At 45.2% G+C, this 27,940-nt stretch overlaps 1 protein-coding gene across 1 annotated transcript in view; it reads left to right on the forward strand.

Annotated features, from left to right (window-relative positions):
- Window positions 1–3,119: 3,119 nt before the first annotated feature.
- Window positions 3,120–27,940, forward strand: part of LOC134338691 (transmembrane protein 143-like) — a 66,302-nt gene continuing 41,481 nt past the window's right edge. The window contains exons 1-3 of the mRNA XM_063034732.1: window positions 3,120–3,207; window positions 4,982–5,360; window positions 6,080–6,187. Of these exons, the coding sequence (XP_062890802.1) occupies window positions 4,983–5,360; window positions 6,080–6,187 (486 nt within the window). The 5' untranslated portion in view covers window positions 3,120–3,207; window position 4,982. The remainder of the gene's footprint in view (window positions 3,208–4,981; window positions 5,361–6,079; window positions 6,188–27,940) is intronic.

A 27,940-nucleotide genomic window follows, 5' to 3' on the forward strand; every position in this document is an offset into this window, starting at 1 on the left:
TAATTGTCATTCAACCATACATGAATACCTCCAAACGAAAAATTAGGATCTAAATATCATGAAAATTAGCTTTCTACAATAGCAGCACAATCCATGACAAACCATAAACTGATGTACCCTTAAATTGTACATAATCCAGATAATTGAGGTGGCAGGTAATTTAGTGGTTGGCACAACACTTTACAGTACCAGCGAACTGCGTTCAATTCCCACTGATTGCTGCCTGTAAGGAGTCTGTACGCCATCCCTGAGAACGCGTGGTTTTTTTTTCCAGGTGCTCTGATTTCCTCCTACGGTCCAGAGACATACCGGTTGGTAGCTTATTTGGTCATTATAAGTTGTTCCGAGATTAGGCCAGGGTTAAATCGGGAGATTGCTGGGCAGTGCAGCTCGAAGGGCTGGTAAGACCTATTCTGCTCTGTATCTCAATAAATAAATAATAAACTGAAGGTAAATGACAACAGAATCGGGTTTAATATCAATAGCATATGTTGTGAAACTTGTTAACTTTGCAGAAGCAATACAATGCAATACATAATAGAGAAAAACCTGAATTACTGTAAATAAGTAATGCAAAAATGTAGTTAGTGTTCATGGGTTCAATGTCCATTCAGAAATCTGATGGAGGAGGAGAAGAAGCTGTTCCTCAGTAGTTGAGTGTGTGCCTTCAGGTTGCTGTACCTCCACCCTGATGGTAGCAATGAGAAGAGGGCTTGTCCTGGGTGATGGGGGTTCTTAATGATGGATGCCGCCTTTTTGAGGCATCGCTCCTTGAAGATGTCCTGGATACTACGGAGACGAGTGCCCATGATGGAGTTGACTGCGTAGACTGCAGAAAGTTGTCAATTGCAATCCTGTGCAGTGTCCTCCCACCCCACCACAGCCCCTAGCCCGTACCAGTCGGTGATACAGCTGGTTAGAATGCACTCTACAGTACATCTGTTGAAGAACATAAGAAATAGCAGGAGTCGGCCATCTGGTCCATCGAGCCTGCTCTGCCATTCAATAAGATCATGGGTGACTTGGCCATGGATTCATCTCCACCTACCTGCCTTTTTCCCATAACCCTTAACTCCCCTACTATGCAAAAATCTATCCAAACTTGTCTTAAATATATTTACTGAGGTAGCCTTCCACTGCTTTATTGGGCAGAGAATTTCACAGATTCACCACTCTCTGGGAAAGCAGTTCCTCCTCATCTCCGTTCTAAATCTACTCCCCAAAATCTTGAGGCTATGTCCCCTAGTTCTACTCTCACCCACTGGTGGAAACAACTTTTCTGCCTCTAAATTTGTGATTCCCAATTTAACATTACTGTAAATTACAAATATAAATAAATAGAATAGGGAAAAAAGAAATGATGGGGTAGTTTAATGCGAAGGGTTACTTTACTTGTCAGTTGGAAGCCGCTTCTGCTGTGCTGGTTGTCAATTGGTCCACTTGAAGAATGGTGCAACTCTTTCCCATTGCTTGCCTTCGTATAAGATGATGAGAGACATTGATCGTGTGGATAGTCAGAGACTTTTTCCCGGGGCTGAAATGGCTAGCACGAGAGGGCACAGTTTTAAGGTGCTGGGAAGTAGGTATAGAGGAGATATCAGGGGTAAGTCTGTAATTTTTTAAAATGCAGAGAGTAGTGAGTGCGTGGAATGGGCTGCTGGCGACGGTGGTGGAGGCAGATATGATAGGATCTTTTAAGAGACTCCTGGACAGGTACATGGAGCTCAGAAAAATAGAGGGCTATGGGTAACCCTAGAAATTTGCCCTAGAGTCTTTAGTGATTCTCCTCAAACTCCTGATGAACCTCTTTGTCAGCGTATGAAACTTTGGAATTGCCTCTTGCGATCCAATGCTTTGGAGCCTCCATACCAGGCAGTAATGCAACCAGTCAGAATGATCTCCACATTACATTTGTCAGAGTGCCCAACGTAGGGCACAGATGACAGTAGTTTCAGTGGTGCTACAACCAAAACCTTTCTGTCAACCTCATTAAAACCACAGAGCTGACCGTTGACTTCAGGAAATGAAAAGGGGATGAACATGTGCCAATCTACATTAGGGGAACTGTGATTGAGGGAGCCAGCAGTTTTAAACTCCTGAGCATTAACACATCAGATGACCTGTCATGAGCTCAGCACTTAGATGTAATCACAAAGGAGGTGTGCCAGTGTCTTTACTTTCTTCAGAGGTTCCTGAATGTTATCACCTCTGAGGATCTACCCTGGGCCCAGCATATCGATAAGCTACAAAGAAGGCTATATATAAAGTGGTTATATTTCATCAGGAATTTGAGGAGACTTGGTATGTTACCAAAAACTTTTGCAAATTTCTGCAAATGTACAATGGAGAGCATTCTAACTGGCTGCATCACTGTCTGTTATAGGGAGGCATAGCACAGCATTGAAATAAGCTGCAGAAAGTTGCGAGCTCTGTCAGCTCCATCGTGGACAATAGCCTCCCCGGCGTCTAGGGCATCTTCAAGGAGCGATGCCTTAAAAAGGTGGTATCCATTATTAAGAATCCCCATCACCAAGGACATGCCGTCTTCTCATTGCTACCATCAGGGAGGATGTCCAGGAGCCTAAAGATGCACACTCAACAATTAATTCAGGAACAGGTTCTTACCCCTGCCATCAGATTTCTGAATGGACATTGAACCCATGAACACTACCTCACTTTTTTTCTTTTTTTGTTTCTCTTTTTGCATCATGTATTTAACTTTTTAAAATGTAGACTTGGTGTAATTTATAGTTTTTATTATTATGTATTGCATTGTACTGCTGCTGCATAACAACAAATTTCATGACATGTTGGTGATGTAAAATCTGACGTGTCACTGAATACTTTAACAGATGTAAGTTTCCTGACTGTCGGGGACTGCAATTCAAATGCACAGGAAGCTAAGAAGCTGCAGAGAACAGTGAACTCTGCCAATGCATCATGGGGTACATCTTTCCCAACCCTAAAGAACGTGGAAACATTACAACACACAGCATTTTGCCCGCGGTATTTGTTTGTTTACAGTATTTATTTATTGAGATACAGCGCGGAATAGACCCTCCTGGCCCTTCAAGTCGCACCACCCAGCAACCCCCGGTTTAACCACGGTGCAACTTGGCATCTCTTTAGACTGCAGGAGGAAACCAGTGCAGATGGAGAAAACCCACTCGGTTATGGGGATTTGGTACAAACCTCTTATAGACAATGGTGGGAATTACACTCGGGTCGCTGGTACAGTAAAGCATTTTGCTAACCACTACGCTACTGTGCTGACCTATTAATCTACGCTAAGATCAATCTAAACCTTCCCTCCTCCATTGCCCAACATCTTCCTATCATCCATGTAAGAGTTTTGTAAATGTTCCCTCTCTCAGCACCCTGGCAGGGTGAGGAATGCCCCAGCTCACTCAACCTTTCTTCATAAGGTATTCTTTCTAATCCAGTCACATCTGCACCCTGTCTAAAAACTTCCGCATCCTATAATAGGGCAATCAGAATTGAACACAAAATATTCCACATTTGGGTTGTATAGAGCTGCAACATTACCTAATGGTACTTGAACTCAATCCTTCAAGTGATGAAGGCCAATACACACCTGAACAACCCAATCAACTTGCGCGACAACTTTGAGGATTCTGTTCCTCCACACTGGCATTAATCCTGTTTAATTAGTCCTGTATTTTGTCTTCTGGATGGTCACTCCAAAGGGGATGGAATCATGGTGAGGGGTTGGGGTCTATCTCCCTCTGCTCTTTGAACATTCACAGGGACTCTAAAGCACATACAAGGGATACTTGTCTTTATTATCTTTACCTGACTTGTCAGTGGGTTGTGGAGTTGGAGTTCCTTGTGGGCAGGAAGAAGGAGTTTGAATGACCCCCTGGGTTTACAGTAGAGATGTTTGAGGCCTAGTGTCCAGTCAAGTCCAGAGCTCAATGCCTAGTGTTCAATGACTGGCGTATCCTGGAATCGATGCCAAGGATCACGGCCCAAGGGTCAACTTGGAAGTCTGGAAGTCAAGCCCTGTTGGATGGAGTCAGGCGTGCAAATCTCTGTGACTCCGCTGGGGAGGCCTGTCCTGGGGCTGAAGGACTGTTGTCTGTGTGGGTTGGAGGAAGAGAGGAACGGGGTTTGGAGATTGTGGAGGAGATGTCATTGCCAATCCGAACTGATTGGGGTCTGCAAGTGAGGAAATCGAGGATCCAATTGTACAAAGAGATATTGAGGCCAAGGTCTTGAAGCTTATTTGTTAGTTTCGAGGTGATGATAGTACTTATTGCCAAGCTGTAGACAAAACATCCGGATGTTTGCATCTTTGCTGTCTAGGTGTTCCAGGATTGAGTGAAAAACCAATGAAATGTGCCGAGCTAATTGAACTGGTATTTAAACTAATCCCTTCCACCTGCACAATGTCCATATCACCCCATTCCCTCCACAGTCATATGCTTAAGAGCCTCTTAAACACCTCTACCATATCTGCCTCCACCTTCAGCCCTATTCCCGTTGCACTGAACTCAGAATCAGGGTTATTGCCACTGATGCAAATCGTGGAATTTGTCATTTTCTGGCATTAGTCCAGTGCAGGCATAACTAATTACTATAAGCTACATTTAAAAAAAAACTCTGCAAAAGAATAATAGCGAGGTAGTGTTCATGGACCATTCAGGAATCTGACAACAGAGGGGAAGAAACTTCTTGAGTTGTGAGTGTGGATTGTTATGCTCTTGTACGTCCTCCCTGAAGGTAGTAATGAGCTGTTGGTGTGCCTTCCCTGTGATTGCATCAACGTGCTGGGCCCAGGATAGATCCTCTGAGATATCAACAGCCAGGAACTTGAAGCTTGTTTGGTGCCTAGGATCAGTGCGAGTAGATTGGATCACTCCCCTGTACAAAAAGAGGAAGGGGGTCCTGGTAGGGGTAGGGTAGGTGTCCACCTTCCTCCTTGGTTGGTCATTCACTTATTTATTCCTCCTTCCGGCAGGATGCTCCGTTTCCCGGCATCTCTCCGCACCGCGCTCATTCTCCCGCCCCACTGGATCCCGGTTTGGCTCCCCTGGGCAACGGTGGCGCAGCTGAGAGCCAGAGGATTGAGGGTCATTGACACCGGATCGCAGAGCAGAGCGGCGAGTGTTGGTAACACTCTGTCGAGGGGTGACAGAGTGAGAACCAATCAGTCTGGAACGCAGCTGGCAGGAGTGAGGGTTGGTTACTCCCTACTGAGTGGTAACGGAGTGAGGGTCGGGGACTCTGCATCACATGGGGAAGGAGTGAATCCTGAGGAGCCGGAGCAGATGCCGGACGACTATGAGGAACACTTCATCCCCTTCGACAAGGATGTTCTACTGCAGCTGTTACTGAAGGTACCTTCTCTTGGCAGAGGTGGGGAGCGCTGTCCTGGAGGGTGGTTTGATGGAGGAAGTGGGGTGGACAGGAGCGGCGTTGGGAAGATGGGTCACAGGAGGGAGATCCAGGCAGTGGGAAGGACAGAAATCAGTGGAGGAATGAAGTCTGGGCAGGGGCAGAATTAGAACTGAAATTAGTTTATTATTGTTTCACGTAGAGATGTACAGTGAAAGCTTGTCTTGCGTGCTGTTCTAACCCATCGGTTCATTGCACAGTGCATTGAGGTAGAACAAGGTAAACAAAAACAGAATGCGGAATAAAGTCACACCCTTCCTCCAGTGTGATGGGACAACTCAGTCAACCCTTTCTTCCACTTTGGAGGAGGCAAGGGCCTCACTGATGACCTTGTGTGAGGAGGCAGAAGCAACCACTGTGAGGCACTACCACAGGGCTCTGGGAGGTTTTCTTCCCCGTCCCCTTTCCGTATAGGGGCGTAACCCAGTGTACTCCCACTGTTCCTGGGCACCAAACACACTGGGTGTGCCATGCTGTACTGAGAGGGAGGGGTTACCCCTGGTTTTGTGGAGGGGGACTGGGATCTTTGGGCATCCTTTACTGGGTGCCTGAGGGCAGAAGCAGAGGGCAAGCACCGAGAAATGGAGACAAAGAGACCCTGGGGGAGTGGAGTGAGGGGAGACACACAGAGACACCTAATGCTCTCCCTCCCTGTCCACAGGAAATGAGCTCCACTTCGGAGGAGGCGAGAACCTCACTGAGGACCTTGTGCAAGGAGGCGGAAACAGCTACCGTGAGGCAGTACCACGCAGTTCTGGAGCACCTCATGGTGAGGGCACAGTGCTAAACTGTCGCAGGGTGGTGATGGTGTGCAGCAGGGTGCGGGGGACATTCACCACTATATTGCTGTAGGTTGGGAAATAGATTAGCAGGACAGCTAGTGGAGTGGTTAATAGACAACAGACAATGGATGCAGGAGTAGGCCATTCAGCCCTTCGAGCCAGCACTGCCATTCACTGTGATCATGGCTGATCATCCACAATCAGTATCCTTTTCCTGCCTTCTCCCCATATCCCTTCACTCCGCTATCTTTAAGAGCTCTATCTAACTCTTTTTTGAAAGAATCCAGAGAATTGGCCTCCACTGCCTTCTGAGGCAGAACATTCCACAGAACCACAACCCTCTGTGTGAAAAAGTTTTTCCTCAACTCCATTCTAAATGGTCTACCCCTTATTCTTAAACTGTGGCCTCTGGTTCTGGACTCCCCCAACATTGGGAACATGTTTCCTGCCTCTAGCGTGTCCAATCCCTTAATAATCTTATATGTTTCAATCAGATCCCCTCTTATCCTTCTAAATTCCAGTGAAAACAGCCCCAGTTGCTCCAATCTTTCAACATATGACAGTCCCGCCATCCCGGGAATTAACCTCGTGAACCTACATTGCACTCCCTCAATAGCTAGAATGTCCTTCCTCAAATTTGGAGACCAAAACTGTACACAATATTCCAGGTGTGGTCTCACCAGGTTGTGGAGAAAGCAGGTAGTGAGCATTCATTGCTGCCAGAGGGTGTGGGTAAGGCAGGTGCATTGGACTGAGAGATATGGAACAAACAAGCAGATGGGACTAACTTAGATCAGAATCTTGCTCAGCATGGACCACCAGTTGAGCTGAAGAGCCTATTTCCATCGTGTAAGACTTGAAAGCGCTGTTTATTCATTTCCATAGATGCTGCCCGGCCCGTTGAGTTCCTCCAGTATTTTGTTAACGTTGGTATCTCCTCCATTTCCCAAATATCCATGCTTACCCCATCTTCCTGCTGCTTTAGCAGTGATGAGCCCTTTTGTCCTCGCCTGTCACCCCCATGAGCCTCAGCACCCAACACATTCTCCGCCATCGCCAAACATAAGACCATAAGGCATAGGAGCAGAATTAGGCCATTTGGCCCATCGAGTCTGCTCCGCCATTCAATCATGGCTGATCCTTTTCTTTCCTCCTCCTCACACCCATTTCCAGGCCTTCTCCCCGTAACCTTTGATACAATGTCCAGTCAAGAATTTATCAATTTATGCCTTAAATACACCCAACGGCCTGGCCTCCACAACTGTACATGGCAACAAATTCCACAATTTCACCACCCTCTGGCTAAAGAAATTTCTCTGCATCTCTGTTTTGAATGGACACCCCTGTATCCTGAGGCTGTGCCCTTTTGTCCTAGACTCTCTAACATCTTTTCCACATCTACTCTGTTTAGGCCTTCTAACTTTCGAAAGGTTTCATTGAGAACACCATCCTTCTGAATTCCAGCAAGGACAGACCCAGAGCCATCAAACGTTCCTCGTGTGATAACCCTTTCATTCCTGGAATCATCAATGCCAGCACATCTCTTCTAAGATGAAGAGCCCAAAACTACACGATACTCAAGGTGAGGCTTCACCAGCGCCTTATGAAACCTCAGCATCACATCCCCACTCTTATGTTCTAGACCTCTTGAAATAAATGCTAACATTACATTTGCATTCCTCACCACCAACTCAACCTGCAAGTTAACCTTCGGGGTGTTCTGCACAAAGACTCCCAAGTCCCTTTGCATCTCAGATTTTTGGATTTTCTCCCCATTTAGAAAATAGTCCGCCCATTTACTTCTACTACCAATGTGCATGACCATACGTTTTCCAACATGCAACACTACTACCCCTCCACCAATCTTGGTATCATCTGCAAACAGACCTACCACCAAATATATCTTTACCTTCCCCTCTCCCCCCGCGCCCCCCCCCCAGCTTTCTGCAGGGATTGTGCTCTCTGTGATTCCCTTGTCCATTCATCCCTCCCAACTCGTCTTCTTCCCAGCACATCCCTGAAAGCGACCAAAGTGCTACACCTCCTGATTCACGTGCCCCCTCACCTCCATTCAGGGCCCCAAACAGACCTTCCAGGTGAAGTGTTGCTGCTGTCTTCTATTGCGCCTGGTACTCCCGATGCAGCCTCCACTACATTGGTGAGACCTGTCATAAATTGGGGGACCGCTTCATTGAGCACTATCTGCCAAAAGCAGAACTTCCTGGTGGCCAAACATTTTAATTCTAACTCCCATTCCCATTCTGACATGTTGGTCCGTGTCCTCTTGTGCTACGTTGAAGCCGCCCTCAGGGTGGAGGAGCAACACCTTATATTCCGTTGGGGTAGCCTCAAACCTGATGGCATGAATATTGATTTCTCCTTCCAGTTTAAACAAAAAATCTCTTTTTGATTTCTCCTACCGAACGGCTTGCAGTAGTGTGGTGGTTAGCACAATGCTTTACAATACCTGCAACATGTATTCAATTCCTGCTGCTCCCAGTAAGGAGTTTGTATCTTCTCCCTATGCATAGGTTTCCTCCAGGCACTCCAGTTTCCTCTCACTGTCAAAAGATGTACCAGTTGGTAGGTTATTTGGGCACGGTATATTGTCCCGTATTTAGGCTTGGATTAAATTGGGGCATTGCTGGACAGCACAGCTTGAAGGGCCTATTCCGTGCTGTATCTCAATAAATTAATAATTACATTTTCCCCTCAGTTCCCTCCTTCTATTCCCCCAGACTGTCCTCTTATCTTTTCTCACTTGCCTTTCATTCCCCACCCGATGCCCCTCCTCCTTTCCTTTCTTTTATGGTCTACTCTCTTCTCCAAGCAGATTTTGTCCTCTCCAGCCCTTTACCTTGCCTACCCACCAAATTTCACTTATCACCTTCTAGCTATCCTCCTTCCCTCTCCCCTCCTTTTCACTCTGGCATCTTTCCCCCTTTCTTTCCAGTCCTGAAGAAGGGTCTCAGCCCAAAACATCAGCTATTTATTCATTTCCACAGATCTGCTGAGATCTGGTCCCAGCATTTTGTGTGTGTTACAGCAGGGATACTTTCCTTTATTAGCCAGGGTATTGACTACAAGAACTTATAATAGTACAGCTTGGGAATATGAAGTCATTCTAAACCAATTCAACTGGTAATTAAAAGTTCAACTAAACTAATCCCTTCTGCCTACACAATGTCCATATCCCTCCATTCCCTGCACATTCATCTGCCTTTTAAATGACTCTGTTGTATCTCATCTACCACCATGCATTCCAGGCACCTACTGCTCTCTGTAAAAACAACAAGTTGCTCCCTCATCTTCTTTGAACTTTTCCCTCTCACCTTAAATGCATTAGAAACCTGAAAAAAACTCTGTCACCTATCTATTTTGCAGGGGGTTGGGACGCATAGTGCCAGGACAGTTAGTGGAACGGTTGTCGGGGAAAGTAGATGTTAATCCTAAATTCTTAACTGAAAGTTGAGCATGGTGAGACTACTTTTCTGAGTTGTATCTATTTCACTGCAAGGAGTTTTGTAGGTAAGGTGAATGAGCATGGGAACTATGACACTGCAACCGTTAGTGAGATTTGGTTGCAGGAGGGGCTGGACTACCAGCTCAATGTTCTGGGGTTCCATTATTTAGACATGATAAAGGGAGAGATATTAAAGGGGGAAGGATGTCATTGCTCATTAGGGAAAATGTTGTGATAATGCTCAGACTGGAGGACTCATGTACTCAGGCTATATGGGTGGAAGTGAGGAATAAGAAGGGAATAACTACATAAATGGGATTATGTTATAGACCATCCAATTGTCAATGGGATTTAGAGGAGCAGATTTGGAGATAGCAAGAAAAGTGAGTTTGTGATAGGTGATTTTGTGATAGATGTATTAACATTTCCTAGACAGTGAAAAAACAAGATTGGATAGAGTTTGTCAAATATGTTCAGAAAAGTTTCCATAATCATTAGAGGCCCCAGCTAGGTAGGTGACAGAAGTGTGTGCACAGAAACACTTTTGATTGTAGTGACCATTACTCCATTAGTTTCAACTGAGCTGTGGGGAAGATTAGGTCTAGACCTAGGGTTGAGATTCTAAATTGGAGAAAGGCCAGTTTTGATGGCATTAAGAAGGATCTGGCAAGTGTACTTTAGGACAGGTTTTCTGGAAAAGGTGAGCTTCGTAAGTGAGCGGCCTTCAAAAGTGAAACTTAGAGAGTAACAGGTTGAGGATCCTTGGTTTTCAGTGGATATTGAGGCATTGGTTAAGAAGAAGGAGGTACATACCAAGTATAGGCAGCAAAGTACAAGTGAAGCACTTGAGAAGTATTAGAAATGCAAGAGAACACTTCAGAGGAAAGTCAGGGTGGCTAAAAGAAGGCATGAGGTTGCTCTACCAGACAAGGTGAAGAGAATCACAAGGGCTTCTACAGATACATTAAGAGCAAAAGGATGGCAAGGAACAAAATTGACTCACTTGAGTGTCAGTGTGTTCATCTGTGCCGGGAGCTGAAAGGAGTTCCTGCATCTGTAATTTCTTGGTAGATGGACACAGAGTCAATAGAACTAAGGCATAACAGTATCCAGATTATAGAAGAGGAGGTGCTTGCTTGCTGGAGGCAAATTAGGGTGAATAAGCCCCCAGGACCTGACATGATGCCACTTCAGATCTTGTGACAGAAATGGCCCCCAGCAAGCCACAGCTGAGGTGCTGAAGGATAGCTAATGTTGTTCTGTTGTTCAAGAAAGGCTTTAGAAATAAGCTGGGAAATTTAGGACTGTGAATAGTGGGTAAATTATGGGACGGTAATCCAAGGGACAAGTAAGTATTTGAAAGTTGATGAAGGAAAGACAGTGAACATTATCTATATGGACTTAGCAGAATCTTTGACAGGTCCCACAAGGCTGAATCGCTTGGCATTCAGGATGAGGTAGTAAGCTGAATTGAAAATTGGCTTAGCGAGAGAAGTAAAAGAGTGATAGTAGATGGTTGCCCCTATGATTGGAGGCCTGTGACTTACAGCACCATCTATACCATGTGGAAAAATTGCAGATTGAATTTAATTCAGACGATTGTAATGTGTTGCACTTTGGGAGGTCAAACTAGGGAGTAGGACTTGCACGGCACAGTGAACAGTAGGGCACTGAGGAGTGTAGTAGAACAGAGGGATCTGGGAAAACAGATCGTAACTCCATGAAAGTGGTATTGGGTTGTAAATGTCACGAACCCTGTGACGGGTTGAAAAGGACCAGCAGAAATGGAGTCTGGTTTACCATAAATTAAGACTATATTTTTTACTACTATGAATTAATATCATTAAACCAAATAATACAATACAGGTTGTAAACTATTTTATATATATCCGTAAATGTGTGTGTGGATACAAAAATAATAGTCCAGGAGATAGATATCAGTCTTACGGTGTCAGGTAAGTTTATGCAGTTCAGTTCACTTTGTGTTGCGTCGAGTTGAATTGATGGAGAGAGAGAGTTAATTGAGTTGATGTTGAAGTTGGCAGCTTTAGTTGCTCTTGCTTGCGAAGTCTTCAGAGTCACTTCGTGTGACCCCCACACAGACACAGGTGGACAGAGCCCCTCCAAGGGAACGGTCTACTAACCCACGGCATGGGTTCACCACCAGCAGACCCCCACAGGCAAGCTCTTACCCGCACTAGTAATCACAGGTCAAAATTAAGCAGTCCGTCGCCTCCACCCTCGTGGTGGTCTTAAACTCCACCAGTGGTTTCTCGGGTAGCTTCCGCAGTTCTCTCGTGTCGTGTCTCCTCTGCCGTTATCAGACCAAAGGATCAATTTTTTATAATCCATCCAAAATTCCGGTGTCTGTTAGCTCAAGCACTCTGAGCTGTTACCATGGTGACTTCCCAGCTCGCCTCTCAGCTCATGCCATACTCTCTCTCTCTTTTAGTTGCCTCCTTGTTCATTAGACTGCTGAACTTTCTAGCAGTTTCTCACCTGCGTGACATAAAGAGAGCTTTTGGCACATTGGCTTTCATAAATCAGAATAATGAGTACTGGAGTTGGGATGTTATGTTGAAGATGTACAAGATATTGATGAGGCCAAATCTGGAATATTATGTGCATTTCTGGTCACCTGCCGACAGGAAATATATCAATAGGATTAAAGGATTCCAGAGAAAATTTATAAGGCTGTTGCTGTAACTTGAGGGCCTGAGTGACAGGGAAAGGTTGTATCGGTTAGAACTCCATTCCCTGGAGCGCAGGAGAATGAGGGGAGATTTGATTAAAATAAAATGAGAGGCTTTTTCCACTGAAGTTGGGTGTGACTAGAACTGAGAATAGAAGAATTCCTTCAGCTGGGGGTGAGAGGGAAAAGCGGGAGAAAGGGTTTGAGGGAAATAAAATCGGCCATGATTACATTGTGGGGCAGACCCAACAGGCAAAATAGCCTAATTCTGCTCCTATAATTGAATAGTCCTACAGCCTCCTACATTTGCAGTGCTACGTTTATTCTATCCTGACTTATGGAAGTGAATGCTGGACCATTTCCCCAGCAATGGGAAAGAGACTAGAAGCAGCTGAATTATGGTTCCACAGGAGAATGTTAAAAATATCATGGACCACACACACATCAAATGAAGAAGTTATCAGAAGAGCCCAAGCAGTTCGATCACTCATACCAACAATAAGAGAAAGACAACTCAGATTCCTAGGACACATCATGCGGAAAGATGAACTAGAAAAACACATACTCTCTGGAAAGATTGAGGGGAACTTGGAGGAAGACCTCGGCTTATGTACATAAAAAGCATAGCCAGGTGGCTACACATCAAGGAAATGGAAGTCATCCAAAAAACAAAGGATAGATCTATATGGAAAACCATGGTCACCAAAGTCCGCATCAGATATGGTTCCTAGGCAGACAGGCAGACAGCCTGCTCCTCCTCGACTGCATGAATCTCACTCAGTCCTCTGCAGTGTGCTCTGATGTCGGAGAAAGACTGTTCCTATTTCAATGCGATCATTAAACCCTTCTTACACAACTCCCCTGAAACAATAAAAACTGAAGAGAAAAAAAAATGGAAATGCTGGAAATACTCAGCACAAGACCACGAGATATATGAGCAGAATGAAGCATTTGCAGGCCAGGCCTCGTGAAGAAACCTTGTCAGAATCAGAATCAGGTTTATATCACTGGTGTATGTCATAACATACCAACCAATACCCCAACCCTACCGTCCCCCATCTGGTAGATCAGGGCCTCATCCTGAACAATTTTCCTTCGGCTCCTACTTTCTCCAAACCCGAGGGGTAGCCATGGGTACTTGCATGGGCCCAAGCTATGCCTGTCTCTTCATCAGCTATGTAGAACGGTCTGTGTTCGAAGCTTTCCCCATTGTACTCACCAACTCTTTCTCCACTACTCTGACGACTGCATTTGCACTGCTTCTCATGCACCCATGCACTCATCAATTTTGCCTCTAACTTCCACCCTGCCCTTAAATTCTTTTGGGCCATCTCTGACACTTTCCTACCTTTTCTTGATCTCTCTCTCACCATCTCTGCGTACGAACCGTCAACTGACATCTTTTATAAACCTACTGAATCCAGTATTTGTCTGAACTATACCTCTTCCCACCCTGTATCCTGTAAAACCTTTTCTCAGTTTCTTTGCCTTCACCTCATCTGTTCTCACGATGCGGCTTTCCAATCCAGGACATCGGAAATGTTCTCCTTCTTAAAAGCATGGCGTTTCCCTCCCTCTTCTATTGATGCTGCCCTCATCCGCATCTCCTCCATTTCCCGTACATCTACATTCGCAGTATCTTCTGGCTGTTGTAATAGTAATAGAGTTCCTCTTGTCCTTGCCTATCACTCCATCTGCCCCCATATGCACAAACAGGGAAAATCTGCAGATGCTAGAAATCTGAGCAACAGACACAAAATTCAGGAGGAGCTCACCAGGCCAGGGAGCATCTATTGGGGGGAAAAAGTACAGTCGACCTTTTGGGCCGAAACCATCCAACATTTTGTGTGTGTCTCCATATCCAAAACATTATCCTCTGCAACTACTGCCATCTCCAAAGGGACTCTACCACTAAACATGTCTTTACCTCCCTTCCCCCCTGTAAGGATTGCGCCTTCTGTGAATCCCTTGTCCATTTGTTCCTCTCCATTAATCTCACTCCACGCACTTATCCTTGCAAGCTGCCTAAGTGCTACGCCTGCCCATATACCACCTCCCTCACCTCCATTCAGGGCCTCAATCAGTCCCTCGAGGAGAGTCAACATTTCAGCTACGAATCTGCTGGGATCTTGTATTGTGTCCGTTGGGGGACAGCTACATCCAGCACCGCCACACCATCTACCTCAAGCAGGACTTCCCAGTAGCTAAACATTTTAATTTCTGTTCCCATTCCGACGTGTCGATCCATGGTCTCCTCTTGTGCCAGATGAAGTCATCTTCGATGGAGGAACTGCACCCTATATTCCATCTGAGTATCACACAACCTGATGGTATGAATATCGATTTCTCCTTCTGGTGAACAAAATTTCTCTCCCCCTTCCTTTATTCGCCGCACATTTACTTCTCACCTGTTTATTACTTCCCGCTGGGTCCCCCCTCCTTCCCTTTCTCCCATTGTCCACCCTCCTCAATCAGATTATTTTCTTCTCCAGCCTTTCACCTTTCCCACCCACCTGGCTTCACCTATCACCTTTCAGCCAGCCTCTTTCCCCTCACCCCCCACTTTTTAATTCGGGCATTCTTCCCCCCTCCTCCACTTCCCCCTCAGTCCTGAAGAAGGATATTGCCTGAAATGTCTACTGTTTACGCTTTTCCATAGATGCTGCCTAACCTGCTGAGTTCCTATGTGTTGCTTTGGATTTCCAGCATCTGCAGATGTTTGACAAATGTACAGTTGTACATTTTGGAAGAAGAAATAATCGGGCAGATTATTATTTAGATAGGGAGAAAATTCAAAAATCGGAAGTGCAAAGGGACTTGGGGGTCCTCATGCAGGATACCCTGAAGGTTAACCACCAAGTTGGATTGGCGGTAACGAAAGCGAATGCTATGTTGGCATTCGTTTCAAGAGGAATAGTGTATAAGAGTAAGGAGGTGTTGATGAGGCTCTATGGGGCATTAGTGAGACCTCATTTGGAATACTGTGTGCAGTTTTGGGCCCCCTATCTTAGAAAGGATATACTGATGTTGGAGAGAGTTCAGAGAAGATTTACGAGGATGATTCCTGGAATGCAGGGTCTATCATATCAGGAGCGTCTGTCGGTTCTTGGATTGTATTCATTAGAGTATGGAAGAATGAGAGGCGATCTCATAGAAACGTTTTGAATGTTGAAAGGGTTGGACAGAGTAGATGTGGAAAGGTTGTTTCCCTTGGTGGGTGAGTCCAGGACAAGAGGCCATAGTCTTAAAATTAGAGGGTACCCAGTTAAAACAGAGATGAGGAGAAATTTTTTTAGCCAGAGGGTCGTGGATTTGTGGAATTCGTTGCCACATATGGCTGTGGAGGCCCGATCATTGAGGGTGTTTAAGGAGGAGATTGACAGGTATCTAATTAGTCAGGGTATCAAGGGACATGGGGAAAAAGCCGGAAATTGGAACTAGATGGGTGAATAGTTTAACTCATGGGGGGAGCTGCAGAGCAGACTCGATGGGCCGAATGGCCTACTTCTGCTCCTTTGTCTTGTGATCTTGTGTGATGTTCTTGTTTGCTGTAAAATATGTTGCTTTGCAGCAGCAGCGCTTTGCAATACATAATTTAAGCTATAAATCGCAATAATATATATCTATATATACACTTATTATGTGTGTGTATATATGTATGCATATATGTGTACTACCTCATAATATTTTTATTTCAATTTTTGCACTACACAATTTATCTGTGTAATTCAGTTTTTCCTATTATTTATTGCATTGTACTGCTATAAAATCAACATATTTCATGGCATTAGCATGTGATATTAAACCTGATTCTGATGTATATGTACGTTTGTATGTGACAGTCATACTTTATTAATCCTGGGGGAAATTGGTTTTCGTTACAGTTGCTCCATAAATAATAAATAGTAATAGAACCATAAATAGTTAAATAAAAAAAGTAATATGTAAATTATGAAATAAGTCCAGGACCAGCCTATTGGCGCAGGATGTCTGACCCTCCAAGGGAGGAGTTGTAAAGTTTGATGGCCACAGGCAGGAATGACTTCCTATGACGCTCTGTGTTGCATCTCGGTGGAATGAGTCTCTGGCTGAATGTACTCCTGTGCCCACCCAGTACATTATGTAGTGGATGGGAGACATTGACCAAGATGGCAGGCAACTTAGACAGCATCCTCTTTGCAGACACCACCATAAGAGAGTCCAGTTCCAACCCCACAACATCACTGGCCTTACGAATGAGCTTGTTGATTCTGTTGGTGTCTGCTACCCTCAGCCTGCTGCCCCAGCACACAACAGCAAGCATGATAGCACTGGCCACCACAGACTCGTAGAACATCCTCAGCATCGTCTGGCAGATGTTAAAGAACCTCAGTCTCCTCAGGAAATAGAGACGACTCTGACCCTTCTTGTAGACAGCCTCAGTGTTCTTTGACCAGTCCAGTTTATTGTCAATTCGTATCCCCAGGTATTTGTAATCCTCCACCATGTCCACACTGACCCCCTGCATGGAAACAGGGGTCACCGGTGCCTTAGCCCTCCTCAGGTCTACCACCAGCTCCTTAGTCTTTTTCCCATTAAGCTGCAGATAATTCTGCTCACACCATGTGACAAAGTTTCCTACCGTAGCCCTGTACTCAGCCTCATCTTCCTTGCTGATACATCCAACTATGGCAGAGTCATCCGAAAACTTCTGAAGATGACAAGACTCTGTGCAGTAGTTGAAGTCTGAGGAGTAAATGGTGAAGAGAAAGGGAGACAAGATAGTCCCCTGTGGAGCCCCAGTGCTGCTGATCACTCTGTTGGACACACACTGTTGCAAGCACACGTACTGTGGTCTGCCAGTCAGGTAATCAAGAATCCATGACACCAGGGAAGCATCCACCTGCATTGCTGTCAGCTTCTCCCCCAGCAGAGCAGGGCAGATGGTGTTGAACGCACTGGAGAAGTCAAAAAACATGACCCTCACAGTACTCGCTGGCTTGTCCAGGTGGGCGTAGACATGGTTCAGCAGGTAGATGATGGCATCCTCAACTCCTAGTCGGGGCTGGTAGGCAAACTGGAGGGGATCTAAGTGTGGTCTGATCATAGGCCAGAGCAGCTCCAGAACAAGTCTCTCCAGGGTCTTCATGATGTGGGAGGTCAATGCCATCGGTCTGTAGTCATTGAGGCCGCTGGGGCGCGGCGTCTTCGGCACAGGGACAAGGCAGGACGTCTTCCACGGTACAGGAACCCTCCGGAGCCTCAGGCTCAGGTTGAATACATGGCGAAGTACTCCACATAGCTGAGGGGCTATAATTAAATACTGCAAAAACAAAGCATTAAAAAAACAAATGGTGAGGTAGTGTACATGGGTTTATTGTCCATTCAGAAATCTGATAGTGGAGGGAAAGGAACTGTGTCTAAAACTTTGTGTGTCTTCAGGCTCCTATACCTCCTTCCAGTATTAGCAATGAGAAGAGGACATGCCCTGGGTGATGGGGGCCCTTAATGACAGATGCTGCCTTTTTGAGCTATCACTTTTTGAAGATGTCCTCGATGCTGGGGAGGTTAGTGCCTGTAATGGAGCTGGATGAGTTTGCAACTTTCTGCAGCTTTTTCCAATCCTGTGCAGTGGCCCTTCCGTACCAGATGGATGTAACCATTTAGAATGCTCTCCACGATACATCAATAGAAATTTGCAACTGTCTTTGGTGGCATACCAAATGTCCTCAAACTCCTAATGAACCTCTTCATCAGCATATGAAACTTCAGAATATCATCTGCAGTTCTGGCCATTGCACTGGAGGGAGGATGTGGAGGCTTCGGAGAAGATGCTGAAGTGATTTCCCAGATGTTGCCTGAATGAAATGTATGAGATCTGATGAGGGGGATAGACTGGGATTGTTTTCTCTAGAGCAGGGGTGGCCAACCTTTAACATTCCATGCGTCAATTTTTTCACGCACGAGTTCAGATGCGATTTTTTTTCACGCACGAGTTCTATATTAACATATTTTTCCAAGAATTGAATGGGGGTACAAGAGTTGTATGGCACATCTGAACTCGTGAGTGAAAAAATTGACACATGGAATGTAAAAGGTTGACCACCCCTGCTCTAGAGTATCTTAGGGGTGACCAGAGAAATGAAATCACGAGAAGCCTGATATTGTGGTGAGTCAGTCTTTTCCCCAGAGTAGAAATGTAATGACAAGTGGAGTTTTGTCATATGCTCAAGTACATGTCTACATGGTTGCAATGAAAATCTTGATTTGTAATGTCATCACAGGAACAAAGCTCAAAGTAAATTTGTTATCAATGTGCATGCAGTATATGTCACCATATACAACCCTGAGACCTATTTTCTTGTGGGCACACTCAGTAAATCCAAGAGAAAATGATAGATAGATACTTTATTGATCCCCCAAGGAAATTACAGTGTCACAGTAGCATTACAACTGCAGAGATATACAAACATTAGAAGAGAAGTAAGAAAGAATAAAAAATAAGTTCCCTCAAACAGTCTAACAGGAGAGAGTTATCACTTCCCCAGCTATAGCTTGACTCATTGAAGAGCCTAAAGGCCAAGGGTAAGAATGACCTCGTATAGCGCTCTTTGGAGCAGCGCAGTTGTCTTAGTTCAATACTAAAAGTGCTCCTGTCTTCAGACAAGGTGAGAAACAAGGTGCAGAGGGTGAGAAACATTCCTAAGATTTTGCGTAGGGTCCATTGTTCTCCCACAGCCTCCAGTGTGTCCAGTTTGACTCCTATAATAGAGCCAGCCTGTTGATCGGTGTTTTTTAAAAAAAAAAGCGCCAAATTAAATCCACTGTGATTCAGTGTTCTGAAACAATAAAATACGGTACAAGGGGGGGGTGAATGATACTTAAAGGCACTATCTAATGTTAATGCAAAAAGGCATTTTCCCCTCGGGCTGGATGAGACTAGAACTACAGGTCATACTAGGTTTAGGGTGAAAGGTAAAATATTTAAGGGGAGTCAGAGGGAGAACTTCCTCACTCAAGGGGTGGTGTGAGAGTGGACAGAGCTGCCAGCAGAAGCAGTAGATGTGGGTTCATTTAAGAGAGGTTTGGATAAGCGCATGGATGGCAAGAGCTTGAGAGCTCTGATGCAGGTATGGGTAGATGGGACCAGGTGGAAAACTGGGCTAGTATGGACTATATGGACTGAAGGGTCTGTTTCTGAGCTGCAGTGCTCTGAGATGTGCAGGACAACCTTTTTTTTAAACACAGATAGCAGTGGATGCTTCGAAATGTTGAACACCAGAGGGCATTGGTTTGAAGCGAGAGGTGAAGTTCAAAGGAGATTTATGAGGCAAGTTTCTTTACATGGAGGGTAGTGGGTGTATCAGTTACTAGACGGCACAGGTTTAAGGTGAGAGGGGAAAATTTTAAAGGAGATTCAGAGAGCAAGCCTTTATACAGTAATGTGGAAATGTCAAATCTAAAAGGCATAGGTTAACAGCGGGAGGGTGAAGTTCAGAGGAAATTTACCAAGTAAGTTTCTGCAGACAGAGACTGGTGGCTGTGTCAAATACCAGAGGGCACAGGTCGAAGGTTGGATTTCTTCCACTACTGGACAGGCTGCAGTCAGATTGGGTGAGGAAATCCCTCAATTATTGCAGTCGTCTATCACCACAGTGGACCACATGAGTGGCAACAGTCTTAATAGTTTTAAGAGGGTGCCATGGTGGCATAGCGGTTAACGCAGTGCTGTCATAGCTCAAGACTTTGGAGTCCAATTCTGACGCTACCTGCAAGGAGTTTGTATGTTCCCTGTAAATGTGTGGGTTTCCTCCGGGTGCTCCGGTTTCCTCCTACGTTCCAAAGATGTTCTAGTTAGTAGGTTAATTGGTCGTTGTAAATTGTCTTGTAATTAGGCTAGGATTAAATAGGTGGGTTGCTGGGTGGAGTGGCTCATTGGGCTGGAAGGGCCTGTTCCATGCTTATCTTCGAATTTAAAAAAATATAAAAATCAATGTTAAATACTACAGATCGAATACTAAAGTTTAAAGGAGATTTGAGGTGAGTTTTTTTGTATGGAATGGTGAGTGTATTTAATACCAAAGGGCATAGGTTTAAGATAGGGAGGAGCACAGTTAGAAACATAGAAAACCTGCATTACAATACAGGCCCTTCGGCCCACAATGCTGTGCCGAACATGCCCTTACCTTAGAAATTACTTAGGGTTACCCATAGCCCTCTATTTTTCTGACCTCCATGTACCTATCCAGGAGTCTCTTAAAAGACCCTATCGTATCCGCTTCCACCACCCTCGCTGGCAGCCCATTCCACACTCTCACCACTCTCTGCATAGAAAAAAACTTACCCTGACGTCTCCTCTGTACCTACTTCCAAGCACCTTAAAACTGTGCCCTCTTGTGCTAGCCATTTCAGCTCTGGGGAAAAAGCCTCTGACAATCCACACAATCAATGCCTCTCATCATCTAATATACCTCTATCAGGTCACCTCTCATCCTATGTCACTTCAAGGAAAAAAGGCCTAGTTCACTCTACCTATTCCCATAAGTCATGCTCCCCAATCCAGGCAACATCCTTGTAAATCTCCTCTGCACCCTTTCTATAGTTTCCACATCCTTCCGATAGTGAGGTGACCAGAACTGAGCACAGTACTCCAAGTGGGGTCTGACCAGGGTCCTATATAGCTGCAACATTACCTCTCAACTCACTCCCACGATTGATGAAGGCCAATACACTGTATGCTTTCTTAACCACAGAGTCAACCTGTGCAGCAGCTTTGAATGTCCTATGGCAGTGGTCCCCAGCCACTGGGACGCGGACCGGTACCGAGCCATGAGGAAACGATATGAGTCAAGTGCACCTTAACTCATTCCCTGTCACGCCCACTGTTGAACTTGAACGCACGCGAGGTCATTACCCACGCGTGGATATCAGTGGGTCATTAACCTACAACTACTCGATGAGTAAAAAACAAACATCGCTTGAGAGTTTCTTTGGAAGAGATGGTAGGGGACATAAAAGGCCTAATGATGATGATAACGCAGACACAGCTGAGGCTGAGACTGCAAAAAAAAAATAAAGCTTCCTTCAACAGAAAATATGAGGAGTTGTACATAAAATACGGATTTATTGTGACCGGTGACTCGCACGCTCCAAGCCCCCTGTGTGTGATATGTGGAGACAAGCTGTCTAATAAGGCAATGAAGCCCTCACAACTGCTTCGACACCTTGAGTCCAAGCACCCTGCACTTAAAGACAAACCCGTTGAGTTTTTTTGAGGGGAGAAAACGTGAGCAAGCGGGACAGAAGCAAGTGCTGAGAGTCACCACCTCCACAAATGCTGCTGCTCTGAGAGTGTCGTACTTAGTGGCTAGCCGTATTGCTAAGGCTAAGAAGCCTTTCACTGTTGGTGAAGAATTGATTCTGCCTGCTGTCAAGGACATGTGCCATGAGCTGTTGGGAGAAGCTGCAGCTAACAAGATGGCACAGATTTCTCTTTCAGCGACCACAGTTTCAAGGAGAATCGATGACATAGCGGAGGACATCGAAGCACAGCAGTTGGAACGGTAACGAGTCTGGTTTCACTACCCATGTCAAAGAGGTTGCTCCTGAATGCCGGTCTACACTCTGTGTCACACACAGAAATGCTGGCGAGCCGAAAAATGTCACCTGATCTTAACAGTGTATTGAGTGCGTTGTTGACGTTATCAATCACATCAAAGCAAAAGCCCTTAACTCACGTCTGTTTGAGCAGCTTTGCGAGGAAATGGATGCAGAGTACAAACACCTTCTCTTACACACTGAAGTCAGGTGGCTATCAAGGGGGAAAGCCCTGGCCAGGGTTTTTGAGTTAAGAGAGCAGCTACAGAGATTTCTTTCAGGGAAAAAGTCACCACTGGCAGCACACTTCAGTGACGAGGAGTGGATAGCAAAACTCGCTTATCTGTGTGACATCTTCAACCTACTCAATGAACTCAATATGTCACTTCAGGGGAGAATGACAACTGTCTTCAAGTTGGCAGATGAAGTGTCTGCTTTCACAGCCAAACTGGAACTGTGGGGACGGGGAGTGGACAGGGCATATTTGACATGTTCCCAACATTAGCTGGGAATTTGGGAGAGACTGAGGCTACACCGTCCTCCTCACAGCTGGTGCGTGAACACCTATCTTCGCTGTCGACAGAATTCGAGCATTACTCCCCAACCACAAATGACCCAAGACGTGCAAAGGAATGGGTCTGTGACCCATTTGTGAATGTCCACGGTGAATCACCCATGTCAGCGCGGGAAGAAGATCAACTCCTCGAGCTTGCAGATGACGGTGGGCTCAAAAGTATGTTTGACATAACATCTCTGCCAGCATTCTCGATCAAAGTCAAGGCTGAATATCCTGAGATAGCCACAAAAGCACTGAAAACGTTTCCATTTCCAACATCATATCTCTGCGAAGCGGAGTTTTCTGCAATGAATGCAATGAAAACTAAATTGCAGAATAGACTGGACATAAGGAACCCCCTTATGACTTATAATTGACTTACCACTATATTCATGTGAGGAAAATATGTGCTGAGTGTTTAATATTAAATTTGGTAGTTAAACCCTTTTAGAAACAAGATAAAGTGTATTAGCCATTGATAAGTGACTTATAGTTGACTTGTCACCTATATTCTGCTCATGATTAACACCGCCCCCCCCCCCCCACCGTCGGCCGGTCCGCAAGAATATTGTCAATAGTCAACTGGTCCACGATGCAAAAAAAGGTTGGGGACCCCTGTCCTATGGACTCGGACCCCAAGATCCCTCTGATCCTCCACATTGCCAAGAGTCTTACCATTAATACTATATTCTGTCATCATATTTGACCTACCAGAATGAACCACCTCGCACTTATTTGGGTTGAACTCCATCTGCCACTTCTCAGCCCAGTTTTGCATTCTATCAATGTACCGCTGTAACCTCTGACAGCCCTCCACACTGTCCGCAACACCTGTAACCTTTATGGTTACTAACCATCCCTCCACTTCCTCATCCAGGTTATTTATAAAAATCATGAAGAGTAGGGGTCCCACGGAAGGCAAAGAGTGGTTGTAGACGTGTCATATTCTGCATGGAGGTCGGTCACCAGTGGTGTGCCTCAGGGATCTGTTCTGGGACCCCTACTCTTCTGCGCGGGGTTCGGTTGGATGAGGAAGCCCCTCAGTTATTGTAGACGTGTATCGCCCAGGCAGTCACATAAGTGGCAATGGTCCTGTTGTTTTTTAAAAATACAATAGAACACGAGGCCCTCTATTGGTCAAGGCTGACCATGGATATTGCATCCTAGCTGTCTACACAATGCAGTACGCAGGCTAAGGCGGTACAATATGAAGAGCAAGCTATCACCCAAGCAGCAGGCTCCCCCTCTCTGCGCAGCTGCTGAACTTAAAGGAACAACAGAAATCGATACAGTTTGGCACTAGCAGCGTCTCTGAAGTTGTCCATCAGTGTTGAACTGCTCCAGGGAATCAGCCTCAGGATCTTTCCTTGGGCTATGCTCCCGAAGCCTTCCCTACGAGTGGGGAAGGCAGAGGAGGTTTGACATCAGAGTTTTCCTTCTAGATGAGCTACCAGCCATGGCTGACATGCCCCATTTATCCAATGTGACTGGTTTTAAGGCACTGGTTACCCACCTTAGCCCCTTCTTCTGTCATTAGAAATGGTTCCACCAGGCTTAGTTGCTAAGTCACAGGTGACAGCTAGGAGCTGGAACTGATTGTCAGGGGCTGTCAGACGCATGCCAGTGGGAGCATTTAATAGGTACTGGGAGCTTATCCCCACTATCTCTCCCAGGAACTTAAGGAACTAATAAAACATAACACATTGACTGTGAATGTAAGAATAAAAAGGTGTTGTATGGTTTATTCTTGCAAATATTTTTATTATGAATAAAGTTTATTTTGATATAAAAACAGGTTTAAGGTGAAAGGGGTAAAGTTTAAAGGAGATAAAGAGCACACTTTTATGCAGAAAGTGATGGGTGCCTGGAGCATACTGACAAGACAGCTGATGGAAGCAGACATGATGGCAAGGTGTAACAAGCATTCAGACAGGCACATGAACTGATGGGGAGCAGAAGGATACAAACCACGTGCAGGCAGATGAGATCAGTTAGACTGGCATCTGTGATAGGTGGCAGAGTGGAAATGTGTCCCTACTAAAGGAGGTCAAGTCACTTTTTATTGTCATTTTGACCATAACTGCAGGTACAGTACACAGAAAAAACGAGACAATGTTTTTCAGGACTATGGTGCTACATGAACAATACAAAAACTACACTGAACTACATAAAAGAACAACACAAAACTGCACTAGACTACAGACCTACCCAGGACTGCATAAAGTGCACAAAACAGTGCAGGCATTACAATAAATAATAAACAAGACAATATGCTCAGTAGAGAGCAGTAGGTTGGTGTCAGTCCAGGCTCTGGGTATTGAGTCTGATGCCTTGGAGAAAGAAACCGTTACATAATCTGGTCATGAGAGCCTGAATACTTCGGTGCCTTTTGCCAGATGGCAAGAGGGAGAAGAGTTTGTATGAGGGGTGCGTGGGGTCCTTCATAATGCTGTTTGCTTTACGGATGCAGCATGTGGTGTAAATGTCTCTAATGGCAGAAAGAGAGACCCCGATGATCTTCTCAGCTGACCCCATTATCCGCTGCAGGGTCTTGCGATCCGAGATGGTGCAATTTCTGAACCAGGCAGTGATGTAGCTGCTCAGGATGCTCTCAATACAACCTCTGTAGAATGTGGTGAAGATGGTGGGTGGGAGATGGATTTTTTTCAACCTTTGCAGAAAGTAGAGATACTTCTGGGCTTTCTTTGCTATGGAGCTGGTGTTGAGGGACCAGGTGCACTTTGCAAGGCTTGAGATGCAAGGCGCACCTTCCCTTTGCTTGCCTGCAGATCACCCTTGGGCAAGGTGTAGCACCTGCTTAAGACCCCCCACCCCACCCCCCGGACCGGGGACATGAGAAGATATGGGAGCAAGTGGTGCATATCACAAGACCTGGTTATGCAACTACTAACACCAGGTAGACAATCTCTGAAGAGTATTGATAATGGCTGGGGTTGCCTGTCTTGTAAAGACACTGCCTAAAAGAAGGCAATGGCAAACCACTAATGTGGAAAAATTTGCCGAGAACAATCATGGTCTTGGAAAGATCATGATCACCCATGTCATATGACATGGCACATCATGAACAAATGATGGGTGTTATTCTGGTCAGTTCTGTTCTACAAGCATTTCTCTTCCCACTTTGAGGCCTTATCGGAGTATTCGTAATGTTTTTTCCTTTTTTTTATTTTATATTTCCAGTCTTCCTGTGTTTTTTCTTTCTCCCTGATTTCAATGAAGGATAACTTGCTCAAAGTCCAATGTGGTCATCAAGAGACCAAGACTCCACTTAGAGTTAAAATTGATAAATTGATAGTTTCCTGATTGATCAGGGCATCAAAGGTTATGACAAGGCAGGTTTATGGGTTGAGTGAGATCTGGGATCAGCTATGATGGAATGGTGGAGCTGACTCGATGGGCTGAATGGCCTATTTCTGCTCCTAATAGTCTTATGGTCCCCAAGGACCACCTTTACAAAGGGATTGAGGAGAAGGGGAATTTGTGAGCTGAGGTTTCAACAGGAAGACGGGGTGAATGTGGACCGTGCCCTGACTTAAGCAAGAAGAGACGCAGAAGATGGTAGATTGCTATTGGTTTATCATTGTCACATGGAACAAGATGTTATGGAAGGAAGCATGTCTGGCATACTGGTCATGCTGCAGTCTGAAGCAACAAGAAACCTGATGTAGGGACAGGTAGTGTTGAGGAGTCAAAGATAGGTGAAGGAGCAAGTAGTGTTGAGGAAATGGGGAGTGTGAAGAAGAACTTGGACAGATTAGGAGGAAGGGCAAAGAACTTTAGTCCTGACAAAGGGTCTCAGCCTGAAATGTCGACTGCACCTCTTCCTAGAGATGCTGCCTGGCCTGCTGCGTTCACCAGCAACTTTTATGTGTGTTGCTTGAATTTCCAGCATCTGCAGAATTCCTGTTGTTTGCAGATGGATTATATCATGTTCTCAATATTTGGTGCTTATTTATTTCATATTATTGTTTTTTCCTTTTATATTTGCAGTTTGTTGTCTTTTGCACACTGATTGTCCACCCTGTTGGGTGCAGTCTTTCGATAATTCTGATGTGGTCATTGGATTTATTGAGTATGCCTGCAAGAAAATAAATTCTCAGGGTTGTGCTGACATTTATGTACTTCGATAATAAATTTTGAAATTTGAACTTTTGGACCAATGTATGGTCATGCACTTTGGTAGAAGGAATAAAGGCATAGACTATTTTCTAGATGGGGAGCTAATTCAGAAATCAAAGGTGGAAAGACACTTGGGAGTCCTAGTGCAGGATTCCTTAAAGGTTAACTTGCAGTTTGAGACCGGAAGGCTCATGTTCGGTTAGCCTTCATGTCAAGAGGACTAGAATACAAGAGCAAAGATGTAATGCTGAGGCTTTCTAAGGCACTGGTCAGATCACATTTGGAGTACAGTATTGTGAGCAGTTTTGGGCCCGATATCGAAGAAAGGATGTGCTGGAATTGGAGAGTGTCCAGAGAGGATTCACAAGAATGGTCCTGGGAACAGTGGTGTTAACATGAGTGCTATTTGATAGCTCTGGGCCTGTTCTCACTGGAGTTTAAAAGATTGAGGGGGAATCTCTTTGAAACCTATTGAATATTGAAAGTCCTACATGGAGAGGATGTTTCTTATAGTGAGGAAGTCTAGAACCAGAGCCTCAGAATACAAGGGTGTCCCTTTAGACCATTGATGAGGAGGCATTTCTTCAATGAGAGGGGGATGAATCTGTGGAATTCAATGTCACAGAAGGCTATGGAGGCCAAGTCATTGGATACATTTAAAGTGGAGGTTGATAGGTTCTTGATTAGTAAGGGCATGAAAGGTTACAGGGAGAGCGCAGAGGAATAGGTTGAGAGGTATAATAAATCAGCCATGATCAAATGGCAGCGTAAAATAGGTGGGTTGAATGACCTAATTGTGTTCCCGTGAATTATGGTTGAGCTGCATCTGTGGACTGGGGTGGAGGAAGGAATTGTCCACATCCCAGATTGAAACCCTGCATCAGGTCTCGAAGCATTGTTGCAGTCCCTTTCTCCTCTTGTGGATGCTGTTGAACTGACTAGTTCCTCCACTGGTCTGTGAGTCACGTATGCATGCAGCTGGTTAAGAACTTAGCTAGGACACCAAACGTTTGTACTGCGAGTACTCATGTTCAGGACCAGGGATTTCCCAATACAGTTACTCACCCAGGGTTCCCAGCCTCTGTCTTGTCACACGACTCCACTTCATATTTGGTCAGTAGTAATGCACCAGGGTATTAGACATGACGCGGGGGGGGGGGGGGGTTCAGTGATGCTCTTGTCATTGAATGTTTGGGGTTGGTGGGGGGGGAATGATGGGTGGGATTTAAACCACAGATATAGGAGTGGAATAAGGCCATTCAGCCATCGGGTCTGCTCCACCATTCCATCGTGGCTGATTTAATTCCCTCTTA

This window comes from Mobula hypostoma, chromosome 28 (assembly GCF_963921235.1).
Source record: "Mobula hypostoma chromosome 28, sMobHyp1.1, whole genome shotgun sequence".
Taxonomy (NCBI): Eukaryota; Metazoa; Chordata; class Chondrichthyes; order Myliobatiformes; family Myliobatidae; genus Mobula; species Mobula hypostoma.